Source organism: Mobula birostris, chromosome 21, assembly GCF_030028105.1.
Source record: "Mobula birostris isolate sMobBir1 chromosome 21, sMobBir1.hap1, whole genome shotgun sequence".
Taxonomy (NCBI): Eukaryota; Metazoa; Chordata; class Chondrichthyes; order Myliobatiformes; family Myliobatidae; genus Mobula; species Mobula birostris.
This window is the reverse complement of record NC_092390.1, coordinates 53,723,298-53,740,029: the sequence shown is the minus strand read 5'-3', so window position 1 is coordinate 53,740,029 and position 16,732 is coordinate 53,723,298. Positions and strand designations below refer to the sequence as shown.

Here is a 16,732-nt window from a genome sequence, read left to right as displayed (position 1 = left end):
ATATTACGATTTTATTAATATTTTGCATGATTAGCATATGTAACTGAGAAAAGGTTTAAGGCAGAGTTAATGGTAGGCTTAAAAAAGCTTGGGAACCCCTGCTTTAAGGGATAAATGCTGATAAGGATACTGGATGAACAGGTGAATATACTTTGCTTCAGTGGCAAGAGAGAAAGTTAATATTGGATAGGATTGTTTGGATCTGTGGTTGCAACCTAAGAGGGCAGAGAGGGACACCAGTAATTCTGGTGGTAAAAGATGCAGACTGAGGGCTGGCAATAGAGTGGTCATTAAATGTTTAATAATAATTTAGTTGGAGAGTCCACAATAAAAGACTTTCATGCAGTTCTCTTAAAAGGAATGACCCTTGACATCATCAGGCAGTAATGGGGAAGAAAGCATATTTTATTGAGTCTGAATGTGAGGCTTTCATTCAGGAAGATTGGGAACCCCCGGCTTAGATCTTATCAAAGTTCATCTGTGTGTCAGCATGGTAAGAACAAAAATAACATGAGTAATGCTAATCTGAGACAAGAAATGTACAATAGTTCAATCAGAATTTGAAGGGGAAAAGATGAATATTTTGGAGGTGATCCATTCAATAGAAATACTGATTTACATTTGCCTTTTAGATGTAAATTTTTCTGTTGTGCATTTCCGGATATGTGTGAAATCAATGTGAAGCCTCTTTGAAAATGACCTTATGTTGCAGATTTGATGATACAGTAAATTAATTTTCATAGCCATGCTGCTGGAGCATTTATCCTGACACATCTCTGATGTTATGCTTTCCAGCCAATCCTTGACTTCTGAAGAGGACAAGTCAGTTTCAGCTCCGCTGGTCAGACCAGTTGCTCCCTGTTCTCTGCAGCACTCTGAGTACACCAAACCACTGGATGATGCTAAAGTTTTTCAGGAGCACCCTGAGGAAATTGCACTAAGGTATCAATGTACAACATTTATAAATTCAAACTTGAAGCTAAGAAATTTGATTTTCAACATCCTAGTTCATTAGTTCCTTGCCACTTACTTGCCATCTATTCCGTATTTAAACCCAAATCATTAATTGTGCAATTCTCATGTTAACAAAAGTAAAACGTAAAGAGAATAAATTAACCTCATGCATAATTATCCATAACTTTTGTCTAATTGAAACAAATTCTGTTTGGGGTTTGATTATATTGGCTGAGTGTCTGGCAGTAGTAACTGATGTCATTGTAGCTGAATTAGAAGGAAATATTCAACAAAGTTCCTGTTCATGATCTTTGTTACTGTAAGTGTATGTGCATCTGGGAGTGTCATTTGATAATGGAAAGAAATATACATGAGAGAATGTTGCGGATATAAGGATGTATAAAACAGAAACATAATTGCATGGCCACTTGAGCCTGCTCTGTCACTTCATTAGATCATGGTTTAAGCTTCACTCTTGTGTCTGTTCTTCATAAAACTTGAATCCCCCATTGATCAACAATCTATCTCAGCCTCAAGTATATTCAATGATTCAGATTCCAAACTCTGAGGTAAAGAATTCCAGATACACAGCTCCCTGAGACAAAACAATCTTTCTTATCACCACAAACACGAGGAAATCTGCAGATGCTGGAATTTCAAGCAACACACATAAAAATTGCTGGTGAAGCCTGGCCTGCAGCTTTCTGATCACCATCTTAAAATGGACCTGTACTCTGAATCAGTGTCCGTTTTTTTTCTAGATCAAGGGTTCCTGCTAGGGGTCCATGGACCCCTCGTATAATGGTAAGGGTGCATGGCATAAAGTCGGGAACCCCTGTTCTAGATTCTCCCATATGAACATACATCTTCTTAGTTTGGCAAGCCCTTTGTAACATTTAGGAAAATTATCTCTCAGTCTTCTAAACTTCAGTGAGCACAAGCTGAAGCTGCTCAAACTCGTCACTCCAAGCATTAACACAATAAATACACACAAAATGTCCCTACGGCCGTAAACAGTCTCTGATACTGGGGATGACTGTCGCCAAAAGACTTACCTTGAGGGAATGGAAATCACCCTCTCCCCATTCCTTCCGGAGATGGATGGCTGACGTGATCTCAGTCATACAGATGGAGAGACTCAGGTTCTTGAGAACCAATTGAATTATAAAATTTTCAGCTATCTGGGATCCATTTCTTGCCTACCTAGACGAGGCCGGGGGCAGATGAACAATTTCCCCCTCAGCTAATCTCTCACGGCCCTCATTCGAGACCTAATGTTTAGCACTTTTGAACACTCTGTACAACAGGCATCCCTCTAATGTTATGTCTCCTTTTTTTTTCTTTTTTTTTGTTTATTTTATTTTTACACATGTCTGAACTTATATGTTTTTGTTAATTTTATTGTTTTTTGAAAATTTTGAAAATAAAGTATTTTAAAAAAATACACAAAAATGCTGGAGGAACTCAGCAGGTCAGGCAGCACTGAATGAACAGTTGACATCCCAGGCTGAGACCCTTCTTCAGGGCTGAAAAGGAAGGGGGAAGACACCAGAATAAAAAGGTGGGGACAGCAGAAAGAGGTTAGTTAGAAGGTGAAGTCAGGTGGGTGAAAAAGGTCAAGGACCGGAGAGGAAGGAATTTCATAGGAGAGGGGAGTGACCCATAGGAGAAAGGGAAGGTGGGCGGACCTCGGGTGAAATGATGGGCAGCCAAGAAGAGGAGAAAGGCCAGAGTGGAGAATTGAAGAAGAGGGGAGTGGGAGGGAATTTTTTTTACAGAAGGAGAAATCGATATTCTTGCCATCAGCTTTGAGGCTGCCTAGACAGAATATAAGGTGTTGTTCCTCCACCTCCTCTTGTGCCAAGGTGAAGCCATAGACCGACATGTCAGAATGGGCAAAACAACGAATCTTGTTTTATTTGTTGGGGAGTTCTTTTTCACAGGGTAAACATTAATAGTAGTTTTTTATTTTTTTTATTCTTCAATCTCCTTTGCTTAGATCATTTCCTAGCAGGTTGAACTTCAAGTTTTTGTGCATGAGCATACAGACCCAGGGTATATTGTCAATGCCAAGAGAATTTGCTTCTGGCAGAGAAGTGGCATGCACTAAGATCATGATAAATATAGACTGCTTAAACTTATTGGCGTAAGGTAAACTTTCACAACAAGATATATAAAATAATAAGCATAATGACACTTGAAGAAAATCTAGTCCACCATAGAATTAGGGTTTTCCAGATAGTTTGAAGAACCAGATGGCAGTGAGGAAGAAGCTGTTGTTGAACCTTAAACTTTCACAATTATATCTCTGAAAACAAAGAATAAAATAGAGGTCAAAGTCCGAACTGAATATAACTCTTCCCATGATTTTTTTTTCTACCTACTTAATTAAACTATGTAATGTTTGGAAATAAAATAATTACTTTATTCTTTCAGGGAACTTAAATTAGATTATTTTCAAATTGACATCTTTGGTTTAAACAAAGAAATGTCCTGCAATGGTCTGGGAAAAATATTGGCATTAGTCTTGGAAGTGTAGATGGGGAAAAAAAAAAGAAAAATATGAACAATTTGTTTCTCTGTAGTTTGTGACCGTTGAAACTTGCAAAATAATGAAATAAAGTAACCTTGGGAATCCTCAGTCAGGGTTACCTTTGAAACAGGTAGTTATTTTCATCATCGCGTATTTAGGAAAGTAGTTCCAAGGTCATGTAAATGGCAATAGAACGAAGATTGGTTGACTGACAGGAGGCAAAGAGTGTGAATAAAGGGGACTTTTCTAGTTGGCTGCGGGCAATTAGTGGTGTTCCACAGGTGACACGGTTGGGACTGCTTCTTTTCATGTTATATGTCAATGATTTACGTGACAGAATTGATGGCTTTGTGGCCAAGATTGCAGACGATGCGAAGATAGGTAGAGGGGCCAGGGATATTAAGGAAGCAGAGAGTCTGCAGAAGGATTCAGACAGATCACGAGTATAAGCAAAGTAGTGGCAGATGGAATATAGTGTAGGGAAGTGTATGGTCATGCACTTTGATACAAAGAATAAAGGCGTAGACTATTTTCTTAACGGGGAGAACGTTCAGAAATCAGAGGTGCAAAAGAACTTGGGTGTCCTCGTGCAGACTTCCTAAAGGTTAACTTGCGGGTTGGATCAGTGGTGAGTAAGGCAATTGCGATATTAACAATTAACTTGGAGAGGACTAGCATATAAGAGAAAGAATGTAATGTCGCTGCTTTGTAAGGCATTTGTCTGATGTACTGGCATTGGAGAGGGTCCATAAGATGTTTACGAGAATAATTCTGAGGATAAAAAGGAGGAATATTTTGAGGAGCATTTGATGACTTTGGGCTTGCATTCGTTGGAATTTAGAAGAATGAGAGGGGATCTCATTGAAACCTTTTGAATATTGAAAGGCCTTGATAGATTGGATATGGAATTGATGCTTCTGGTGGTTGAGTGTAAGACTAGAGGGCACAGCCTCAGAATAGAGGAACATCCTTTTAGAACAGATGAGGAGGAATTTCTTGTGCCAGGGGGTGGTGACTGTGTGGAATTCATTTCCATAGATGGCCATAGACGCTGTCATTGGGCATATTTAAAGCAGAGGTTGATAGGTTCTTGATTAGCACAGGGAGTAGGCAGGATAATGGGGTTACAAGGGAAAATAAATCCGCCACGATAGAATGGTGGAGTAGACTCAATGGGCCAAGTGGCTTTTTCAGCACCTATATCTTATGGTTCTATGGCCTTATGTAGTGCCAGAAGGTTTTAAAGTGGAAGGAAAGTGTTAATACAGAGAATCAGCGTAAGAAAGCTGAGTATATATGTTGTGATACAGAGCTGTGTTAATTGTTCACGTCGGGAGGAGTGAGGCCGCGGAAGGATCTTTTCTTTCTTTCTTTTTAAATCTTTTTATTGAATAAGTATACAAAAGGGTAAGCCATATAGGCACTAATACATTGTTAGAATATAATAAAATTACAGGAAATATTAATACAGAAAAAAAGTGATACAAACAATGTAATTTAAACATAACATACTAAGGTAACATAATAGTATACTAATTTTATATATATATATATATATCAATAGAGAAAAGGAAAAAAAAACCCCAAAAAAACCCACCGTGCAACTAACTAAAAGCAAAACAAAGCAATGGGCTAACCTGAAACCAAACAGAGTTAAAGAACTTAAAATCACGTCCTCAAACCCGACCTCCATTAAAAACAGTAAAAAAAAACCAGAAGGGTAAATAAATATGGAGCAAAAAAAAGAAGAAAAAAAATTACATTAAATGAAAATATTGAATAAAAGATCTCCAGGTCTGTTCAAATTTAAGTGAGGAATCATAAAGATTGCTTCTAATTTTCTCCAAATTCAAGCATAGTATCGTCTGAGAAAACCAAAAAAAGGTAGTTGGAGCATTAAGCTTTTTCCAATGTTGTAAGATACATCTTTTCGCCATTAAAGTAAGAAATGCAATCATTCTACGGGCTGAAGGAGAAAGATTACTGGAAATTTTAGGTAGTCCAAAGATAGCAGTAATAGGGTGAGGAGAGATATCTATATTCAATACCTTTGAGATAATATTAAAAATGTCTCTCCAAAAAGTTTCCAGAGTAGGACAAGACCAAAACATATGAGTTAAAGAGGCTATCTGCCCCGGACATCTATCACAAAAAGGATTAATATGAGAATAAAAGCGAGCTAATTTATCTTTGGACATATGTGCTCTATGAACAACTTTAAATTGAATTAGGGAATGTTTAGCACAGATAGAGGAAGTATTGACTAATTGTAACATCTGCCCCCAGTCATCCACGGAAATAATAGACCCCAATTCCTGTTCCCAATCTACCCTAATCTTATCAAATGGAGCTTTCCTAAGTTTCATAATAATATTATAAATCATAGCCGATGCACCTTTCTGACATGGATTAAGGTTAATTATAGTATCTAAAATGTATGTAGGAGGAAGCATTGGAAAAGAAAAAAGTATAGTACTTAGGAAATTTCTAACTTGTAGATATCTAAAAAAATGTATTCTTGATAAATTATATTTATTAGATAATTTTAGAACCATCTAAAAATAAATCCAAAAACCGTGAAATACCCTTAGTCTTCCAAATTTGAAAAGCACAATCCGTAAAAGAGGGAGGAAAAAATATGTTACCTAAAATAGGAATCGCTAGCCCAAATTGGTTAAGATCGAAAAATTTTCTAAAGTGGAACCAAATACGTAAGGTATATTTAACTATCGGGTTAGATACCTGTCTCAGGCGTTTCAAATCAAAAGGAAGAGAGGAACCTAAAATAGAGCCAAGTGTATAGCCGCGGAAGGATCTTAGACTGACAATGAAGGTTTAAGGAATTGATGTGGGCATGGAAGCGAAAGGAAGTTTACAGTAACTTTGTGGTAAGAGATTGAATTTAATATGGGATAAACTACATATGAGTATCAGGATAGGACCCTGAACTGATTTCTCAGTTACCTCAGCAGCAAGAATTGTATCATTTAGCCAATTCTGTTATGGGGAGACTGAGATCTTAAAGTCTACTAAATGCATTGGATAATGTGTGGACCACCAACAATTAAAATCTTCCCAAATCTCCAGCCAACCTGACATGAGAAAAGATTTAGAAATGGGCTTATCATATTTTGAAGGAATACTTGGCAAGAAATCAATTTAACAAATATTAACCACTTTCACAATATAAAAATTTAAAATACTCAGCAGCTGTGCGGAATGAAATGGGCTTAACATTTCACGTGAATAATCTTTTGCAAATTTTATAAATTCTATTGATACCTACAGAAGCTATCAGAATTCAGGAATTTTACATTTGTTTTGAGTTTATATCAGATCCCTGACATCTGTAATTTTAAAATTTATTTTGTTGTCCTTGGTTTGCCTTTCAGATGTTCTTTAAACTTGCCCTTCAATTCAAAGTTTCCTTCTTTATTTGCAATATAAATGTTGAATGATGTAAAAATAATCATTTTATGAGCTGTCTTGCAGACTAATTTTTAAAGCTGTACCAGATAAATGATTATCCTGACATGCCTATTCTTTATTTACCAGTGCATCCTTGGCTCCTGAAAAATCAGAGTCACTTCCAGCTCCAGTGCCGCCTTCTCCTTCTCCACTGCACACAGAGCCCCTGAGAGATGCTGAAGCTCTCCCAAAACTCCTTGAACAGACATTAAGGTACCAATGCAACGATATGGAAAAATAGCGTTCAAGTGGAGAAATCAGAGTTAGAGTTTTCAAATTTTCAAAATAGAAATTTCAAATTAAGGTTCAAATTTTCTGAAGTATTTTTCCTAATTTTCTCTGATCAAGATCTGATTATGTCATGATAATTCTTTTTTTGAAATGTTTAAATTAGCTTAGTGTAAAGAGCAAGCATGTACAGTAAAATTTTACAGTAATTTGTTTGAATAGATATATTATGTCAAACAGTCAAAATGAGGATTCCAGTAGCCAGCTGCCTGCACTACTTCTGGGTATAGAAGAGACCTGTCAATGAAGAACCACATTTCAAATGGTGCCATCAGTAACTGTGAGATATCAGACATGGGCTGTAGTTTTGGTGGCTGATAGAAATGGTTTTCAATGATGAACCATGTAAATGTTTATGCTGACACATTCCTGTCCCTGTATTTACCAGTACTTCTGAAAAAGAAGAGTTGGTTTCCAATCTTATTCCTGTTGTTCCTCATTCTCCACAACAACCTGAGTACTCCAAGCCGTTGGATGATGCAGGCGTTCTGCAGAAGTCCTTTGACCAGGCTCCACTAAGGTATCATTGTAGAGAATATAGAGCAATGCTGCTCGCAATCTTTTAGGAGACAGTGGATGCTTAATATCATTGTCTTCGTGAAATTAGCAGGTAGAAGGGCAACATAATACAATTCATTAAATGCCTACCACAGAAATTCTTCTGTCTAATTGGCAGCTTTATTATTGTCAAATGTACCAAGATGCAGTGAAAAGCTTTTGGTTGCAAGCCATCCAGACAGATCGATCTGAATATAGGTACATTGAAGTTGTGAAAACGAAGTGCGGATTGTAAAATATTACAGTTACAGAGAAAGTGCTGTGCTGGCAGACAAATAAAGTGGAAGGTTTGTGGCAGGGCAAATTGAGCGATCGAGTTCATCTTTGCTGTATGCGGGCTCCCTTCAATTACTTTTGCATGGTATATGTAACCTTGTCTCCTTCATTTCTGACGTAGATTGAAACAATTATTTCTGGGAAATTCAGATCAATGTTTTATTCTTCCAGGAATGTTCAGGTCAAATTATTTTCCCACTGACTCTTTTGATTCAACCAGAAAAGCTCAGTTAATACCTTGGAAATTGTTTCTGTTATCCCTGTATCTTCAATATTCTCACTCTGTATTCTGCCCTCACTTAAGTGTTTCCCCCGTTTTCTCATGCTAGACAGATAGTTAACTCCAGTCCTGGTGTAGCTGTAGCTGAAGGTATTTTTGTTATTCACCAACATATTATAGTACACAAGGAACTGGTGTAAAAAGACAGTATTTCTCGGCATTCTGAAGAAAGGCAGATTCAAATATTGATTGAGATTCCTTTGACTTCAAACAAGTGCTTCTAACTACTAAATGAACAGTACAAACGATTATATAATGGCTGACCAAATGTCGAAGGCTAATTGCTTAACAATGCGATAGTAAATACTCAAAAACAGCTGTGAACTCGCAAGTAAACAGCGAGATCTGGTAATCAGAAATAAAATAACAAACCAAATCAGGTAAGACACAACGCTGATTTACCAAGAGAATTCGTCAGCCGTATAAAGTCAGAATTAATTATATGTCTTGAATAGTTTCTCTAAAGTTAGTAACTGATGAAGCTTAGTGAAGCAAACAGATCAAAACAGGTTTGGCAAGAGGAGCTGCAGTGTTGAAAATTGATCTGGGAAGCCAACAACTGTTTCTTCTGATCAATAGCGTTGATGACACATTGAATTAATTTTCAGAGCTGAACCACATGAATGCTCATACTGACTCATTTCTGATTGTATGTTCAGCAGTGCTCCCCTGGCTTCCGAAGAGGAGGAATCACTTCCAGCATTTTTACTTGCTCCTGATACTCCTCACCCTCCTCAGGACTTGGAGTGCACCACTTCCTTGATACTTCCAGATCACCCTGAGCAGACTCAAATAAGGTATCAACGTAAAAAATCAGTAAATTTCAAGCTGAGAAACTTGATGGTCACAGTAAGGCTGATATTTTTTTCAGGAGAACTGTTTCAAAATTTCAATAATACAATTACAGTCTCCCCCATGTTTAAATAAAGAAAAGGTACGTGGCATCCAGAGTTTCTCCGGTTAGCGGACGATTTCCCTCCACGCCTCTCTGATGTAGTGGGGAGTCGCGTGCGAGGCAAGTTATAGCAGTGGTTTGCCATTGCCTTCTGCCGGGTGAGTTTCCAAAGCGATCACCAGCTCGTAACCCAGCACGGATGGAAAGCATGCAGGGGAGCCGGCTGGATTCGAACTCGGGACCTTTCGTCCTGAAGTCCGACGTTGATGCCACTACGCCACCAGCCAGGCCCCATGTTTAAATAATTTCTTTAATTCAGGAATGTTGAAATCAGCGTCAGTGGATTGCAAAGAAACAGCTCTTGAAGATATGATTGCTATTGTTTTATGATCTTTTTAAAAATTAGAAACATCAATAAAGGAGCTAATTCATAGCCAAAACTACAGAAAATGCAGTACAACTAGACTTACCATAAGTTTGGTAAAGTGTCAATAAGTGAGATTTCTCTTGAAGATTAGCTCTAATTTTTACCTTGTGATCACCTTAATTTTCTCCCTCCCTTCCCCCCACCTTTTAAGTCTACTCCTCATCCCTTTTTCTCCAGTCCTGCCGAAGGGTCTCGACCCGAAATGTCGACCGTACTCTTTTCCATAGATGCTGCCTGACCTGCTGAGCTCTATTTTTCACATTACATATTGGAACATACAAGTGAAGTGTGTCATTTGTGTCAAATCAAATCAGCAAATGTTGTGCTGGGCAGTCCGCAAGTGTCACCTTGCTGCCGGCACTAAATAGCATCCTCAAAACTCACTAACCCTAACTGTGTGTCCCTTAAACATACGAGGAAACCGGAGCACCCAGAGGAAACCCACACAGTCATGGGGCGAAGGTACTTCTTCTTACAGACAGCGACAGGAATCAAATCCTGATCTTACAGTTGGCACTGTAAAGCATTGCACTAGTCACAATGCTACTGTGCTGCTCTTTTCTGATTGCAATGCTCAGATTTGTGCGTTTGAGTCTAAGGGCTGTTGTACTTCTCCAGATAAACTCAGTAGATGTTTGTGGCTGAGCCACACGAATGTTCAGCATGACTCACTTCTGAATTTGTGTTTGCCAGTGTTTCCCTGACACCTGAAAAAGAAGAGTCGATTCCAGCTTTTCATCTTGCACCTGTTGCCCCTGAACTTTCACAGCTTGTTGAGCACACTGAGGCTTTGCACGAAGCTGAAGTTCTCCAGGATCACCTTGAACAGCCACCATTAAGGTACCAAATGTGGAGAATTCAGAAAACTTAACTTTGAAGCTGAGAAGTCTGACAGGCTGCAGCAATAATTAAGAAATTTTACTGAAGAGGATGAACCTGCAAGAGATTCTGAAAATTAAACATGACGTTGGGAAACCTCTTGGTGAAGAGCTAATTTCCGAAAGTGTAGTTGTTAATTTTCTCCGAATCAGAATCACTCTGATCTATGTTGAATTTCAATCCTTTAATTTTGGCATATTCAAATGATCATAATTGGAACATATTGATAAACAGTCTATAAATCTATGATATTAGAAATAGGTTCAACATTATTTTGCAGAATTCCAGTCAATGTAGTCATAGTCACAGTCATAATCATACTTTATTGATCCCGGGGGAAATTGGTTTTCGTTACAGTTGCACCATAAATAATTAAGTAGTAATAAAACCATAAATAGTTAAATAGTAATATGTAAATTATGCCAGGAAATTATGAAATAAGTCCAGGACCAGCCTATTGGCTCAGGGTGTCTGACCTTCCAAGGGAGGAGTTGTAAAGTTTAATGGCCACAGGCAGGAATGACTTCCTATGACGCTCTGTGCTGCTTCTCGGTGGAATGAGTGTCTGGCTGATTGTACTCCTGTGCCCACCCAGTACATTATGTAGTGGATAGGAGACATTGTCCAAGATGGCATGCAACTTGGACAGCATCCTCTTTTCAGACACCACCGTCAGAGAGTCCAGTTCCATCCCCACAACATCACTGGCCTTACGAATGAGTTTGTTGATTCTGTTGGTGTCTGCTACCCTCGGCCTGCTGCCCCAGCACACAACAGCAAACATGATCGCACTGGCCACCACAGACCTGTAGAGTCTGCTAGAGGATGTTAGGGTAGGACTAGAATTGGCCCAGTTTATCTCATTTCCCTGTCCTTGGGTTAGAAAGATCTCAATCAGTGATGCTTCTTGCTTCTGATGGTTGGTATTGGTGAGAAAGGATCGAGCTTTGGTAGAAATTCTCAATATTGATGTATTTCATAGCTAAAGGACGTGATTATTTATCCTTCCTTCACAAGTCTGTGTTTTCCAGCCTGCCCTTGGCTTCCGAAGAGGAAGAGCCATTTCCAGCTTTTCTCCTTGCACCTGTAGATCCCGATCCACCCCAGGACTCTGAGTGTGCCAAGTCTTTGGATGATGCTAAAATTCTCCTGAATGAACAGGTTTCATTAAGGTATTGATACACAAAACTAAAAAAGACAAACTTTTTGTTGAGAGATCTTATCAGCCACACTAAGTGCTGAAGAACATTTATCAAAAGCAAAAGCAAAAAAAGCAAAAGAAAGGTGAAATCATACCTGTAGACCAGGGGTTCCCAACCTTTCCTATGCCATGGATCAATACCATTAATCGAGGGGTCTGTCAACCCCAGGCTGGGAACCCCTGCTTTAGAGATTCTTCCAATGGCAACCACCTGAAAGTCAATCCAAGGTGAGGGATTTACTTTGTAATTATGTTTAGTCTTATGGGATGCCAAAACTTGTCCTGCTCACAAAATGAGAGAAAAAAAATAGAAGTGTGGTAAACCTTGCCATTTGACTGAAATAGAAATGTTAGTATAAATCTTTTCTTTAATCTTGAAAGTAGTGAGTCAAAAAAAGCTTGTTGCTTAGTTACAAGCCCGTAGCATTTAAGCAATTTTCATTCCACATCTGCCTCTGAAGAAATCTTAACGATGCTCTCAGCTTTCTTTATCAAAACGCAGGACAAGGATTCAGTCTTTCAGGAATTTTAAACTGGTTTATTTTCAAGCCAACTCTTTTATTTCAACAGAAGTGCTCCTTTTTTTCCTGAATAATTATTGCCATTAGTCTTTGATTTTCAACATTCTCACTCTTATTGACATAAAGAGCTGGCAATCTTGAAGAAGTAAAGTCAATGACAAAGCTTGAACGATTTCAATGTTGTTTGTAAAGATTAAACTTGTGGTGTCAATATAATAAGAAAAATTTGTTGCAGGAATCTGAAAATAGTTTATCTTAAATTTAGTCACTGACAATTCTTGATTAAAAGAGACTGTCATTTATCAGGATATGAAAAAGATTTCTAATTTGCACTGTATGAAGTGCAAGTAGAAAACTTAATAGCACTGGTGCTTAAATAGTCTGCAGGATTGCTGAAGCCATACCCTGAGATATGTAGCTGTGGAAAACGCACATGTAAGGTGGAACAAAACCACCGCGAATGCTGGACAAGGATGAGGATTTGAAAGCTAATGCATTGGATGAGGGAGAGCCAGCAGAGATCTGCAAAAGTAGTGTGATTGTGTGTGGACTTCATGCGGAATAGCAAAAGCCAATGTGTCAGGAGAGGAATTTGAACTGGTACACTCTCAGCAGGAAGAATCCACGCTGATTACTGAGTAAAGCCAAATCAAAGTTTGTTAGTTTTCTTTGATCACTTCTCAACTCATTCTGATATTTCCAGGAGCTTGAAGGCAGCCAATTTGTGGTCTGTTTAAATGGAAAAAAAATACCTCAATGTGTATGAACATTTTTAATCTTGTAAACTTTGGAAGACCTGTGCAATATGTATTGGAACACAATGTGCATAATGGTTGTTTTGAAATGTACCATATAGTACTCATAGGAAATATAGAGAGCAGAATAAATACAGCCAATGTTGGTAACCTGGATTTAGAAAATGTTGCAAGTTTCTCAATGGGCTGATCAGTTTTGGGAGGGGAAAGAGAGTAATATCTTGGATAAAGCATGGTCCCGTACAATTCAGAAGAATGAGGGGTGACCTCATTGAAACCTATTGAATGTTGAAAGGCCCCAATAGAGTGGATGTGGAAAGAATGTTTCCTATGGTGGTGGTGTCTAAGACTAGGAGATACAGCCTCAGAATAGAGGGATGTACTTTTAGAATGGAGATGAGGAGGAATTTCTTTAGCCAGAGAATGGGGAATCTCTGGAATTCGTTGCCACAGGCAGCTGCGGAGTATATTTAAGGCAGAGGTTGATAGGTTGTTGATTACTCAGGGTATGAAGAGATATGGGCAGAAGGCAGGAGATTGGGGCTGAGAGGGAAACGGATCAGCCATGATGAAATGGCAGAGCAGACTCAATGGGCCAAATGGCCTAATTCTGCTCCTATATCTTATGGTCTTATATTTTCAACCCACTGTGTACTTCTGATACTTAGTGCTTTATTTCCAATGTATATCAGTTCAATGTAAATGTATTATGAAAATAATAATTAAAATGGAAAAATCTGTAGTTTTGATCATACAGTAAATTAGTTTAATAGTTAAGTTACCTGCTTCTTTATCCTGACACATGTCTGATTGTGTTTACCAGTGTACCTCTGACATCTGAAAAAGGAGAGCCAATTTCAGTTCTTCTGCCTGTTGAAGCTCCCTCTCCACAGAAACCCGAGCAAACTAAGCCACTGGATGATGCTGAGGTTCTCCAGCCCCAACGTGAAGAGTTTCCATTAAGGTATCAACGTGGGGAATGTAGAAAGGTCCCTGTAAAGCCAAGAAACCCATTGGCCGCAGTTAGCCCGACTTCCAAAAGAATAGTTTCTAATTTTCTTTGAACTAATTGCAGTCAGTCCGATGTTCAGGATAATTTCTTTATTTTTGGGATTTTCAAATCAGCAAGAGTAGAATATGATGAAATGCGCAGGAAAAATGATCAATGTAGTTTTACAGAATTTGTGTCAACCAGTTTGGATTAGAACTGCTATAACAGTCTGAATGTGCCTGGATTACAGAGACTCATTTAATCTATCTGCTTGTTATCATTGTTAGACGCTGCAGAGAATTGGATTGTGGTGGAATATTGCAGTTCTGGTGCCATTTTGAACATGTGAATATTTATACTGGACATCTCTAATTCTGTGTTTAACAGTGTTTCCTTGGCTTCTGAAAAAGGAGAGCCGCTTCAGGCTTTTCTTCTCCCAGCTACTGCTCCTGATCCTGCACAAGATTCTGAGTGCACCAAGCCTTTGGATGTTGTTGACTTTCTCCAGAATGACCTTGAGCAGCTTCCAATAGGGTAAAGAATTTTGAAACTGAGAAATTATTCTTTGGGGGCTTGCTATTGTTTGCATGGTGGGTCTGATGCTTTTTGCTGGAGTGAGTGAGGGGGAGGGGGATGAAGGATCCTTTGTTGCTTGTGTGTAGGACGGGGAGGAGGCTTTGAGGTTCTAACGCTTTCTGTTGTCATTCTTTGGAGATTTTTCCTCTCTTTTTCATGGATATCTGTGAAGAGTAAGGATTCCAGTTTGTGTACTGTATACATTCTCTGACATTAAGTTGAAGCATTGGTTCTGCACAACAGCTTTGAAAAAACCAGAAGGTGATGGAACAGTAAAAGTGTTAGCAAGTATCTGAAGGATGAAATGCTGAAATTCATTGAATCAATTTGTAGCACAGATCTTAATGTTTCATTGTCGTCTAATTTTGGAATAAGCACTGCCTCTATTTTTTATTAAATTATTTTACCTACTTTAATCCAAGCGAATTATCCCGCTTATAGTGGCTAGCTCATTGGTATCTGTGTCAGAGAGCTCAGCCAGACTTAGGCCATTCAGGCTGACTGCAATAACATTTAAAATCTTACTAGCTATTATATCACTCAATAAATCAACATCATCTGCCTGATTGAACGACAGAGAGATCTACTAATATTAGATTAGATTATTAGATTATGAGGACACGCAGTCCTCTTTTATTGTCATTTAGTAATGCATGCATTAAGAAATGATACAATGTTTTTCCAGAATGATATCACAGAGACACATGACAAACCGAATGAGAAACTGACAAAAACTATATAATTATAACATATAGTTACAACAGTGCAAAGCAATACCGTAATTTGATAAAGAACAGACAATGGGCATGGTAAAAAGTCTCAAAGTCTCTCGAAAGTCCCATCATCTCACGCAGATGGTGAACCTCCAGCGCCGCAAACTTGCCGATACAGCATCCTGGAAGCATCCGACCACAGTCTGACTCCGAGTCCGTCCGAAAAACTCGGAGCCTCCGACCAGCTCTCTGACACCGAGCACCATCTCTGCCGAGTGCTTCGACCCCAGCCCTGGCAACAGGCAATAGGCAAAGCCAAGGATTTGGGGCCTTCCCCTCCGGAGATTCTCGAGCGCACAGTAGCAGCGGCAGCGAAGTGGGCATTTCAGAAGTTTCTCCAGGTGTTCCTCTGTGCTTCTCACGGCTGTCTCCATCATATTAGGATTGTGCACGGCATCCTAGTTAACACATACGACATCATTTGGAACGGCCGCCCGCGCTACGTCGCACTGCCATCTTCTCTTCCCTCCTTCATATCAGCCTTAACCAAGTTCTAAAGTAAAGTCCTAGCTCTTCAACATTCCTCAGCCCGTCCCCTTCTATTATTTTTATCTTGAACTCTCTTAAAACACTGGCTTTGGTTGCAAAACTTTTCATGGTATTAGAAAGAGCACTTCACTTACTTAGCTTTTGTGAATAAAACTGGATAGTTGAAGGAGGTCAAGTAGAAATGTACTTGGGATCTTAATTCAGTTGGATTTAATTAAGACAAAGGGCAGAAAAGGACCAAGTGGAGTTGTAAATTGAGCTGAGGCTAAACGCATTGGTCTGAGATGGGATTTAGGAAAGTACACAGGAAAAGCTCCATAAAGGTAAAACAGCATCAGAGTGATTAAAAGCAATAAAGGGAGATAGTTGAAGTTCCAAGGTCAAAGTAACATTTATTATCAGCGTACATACACGTCACCACATACAACCCTGAGATTCTTTTTCTGCGAGCATACTCAGCAAATCTGTAGAATAGTAACTATAAACAGGATCTGTAAACAAACCGTGCAAATATAGGTAATAAATAAATAACAAGCATCAAGTAACAAGATAAAAGAGGCCTTAAATGAGTGTAGTCATCCCCTTTTGTTCAAGAGCCTGATGGTTGAGGAGTAGAAACTGTTCTTGAATCTGGTGGCGTCCTTCCTGAGGCACTTGTAGCTTCTATCTGATGGCTGCAGTGAGAAAAGAGCATGGTCTGGGTGGTGAGGGTCTTTGATGATGGATGCTGCTTTTCTATGGCAACGTTTCATGTAGATGTGCTCCATGGTTGGGAGGTTTTTACCTATGATGTACTGAGCTGAATCCACTACCTTTTGTAAGATTTTCTGCTCGAAGGCATTTGTGTCCGCATACCAGGCTGTAATGC

The 16,732-nt window shown here is 38.9% G+C and overlaps 1 protein-coding gene across 7 annotated transcripts in view; it reads left to right on the top strand.

Annotated features, from left to right (window-relative positions):
- Window positions 1-16,732, top strand: part of LOC140185800 (uncharacterized) — a 278,871-nt gene that overhangs the window by 118,102 nt on the left and 144,037 nt on the right. For 5 of the 7 annotated variants that reach the window (XM_072239495.1, XM_072239492.1, XM_072239494.1 and 2 more), the window contains 8 exons: window positions 796-942; window positions 7,043-7,168; window positions 7,632-7,763; window positions 9,017-9,154; window positions 10,373-10,519; window positions 11,590-11,730; window positions 13,859-13,999; window positions 14,414-14,560. In XM_072239495.1, the coding sequence (XP_072095596.1) occupies window positions 796-942; window positions 7,043-7,168; window positions 7,632-7,763; window positions 9,017-9,154; window positions 10,373-10,519; window positions 11,590-11,730; window positions 13,859-13,999; window positions 14,414-14,560 (1,119 nt within the window). The remainder of the gene's footprint in view (window positions 1-795; window positions 943-7,042; window positions 7,169-7,631; window positions 7,764-9,016; window positions 9,155-10,372; window positions 10,520-11,589; window positions 11,731-13,858; window positions 14,000-14,413; window positions 14,561-16,732) is intronic. The other 2 variants (XM_072239493.1, XM_072239496.1) reach the window with 2 other exon arrangements.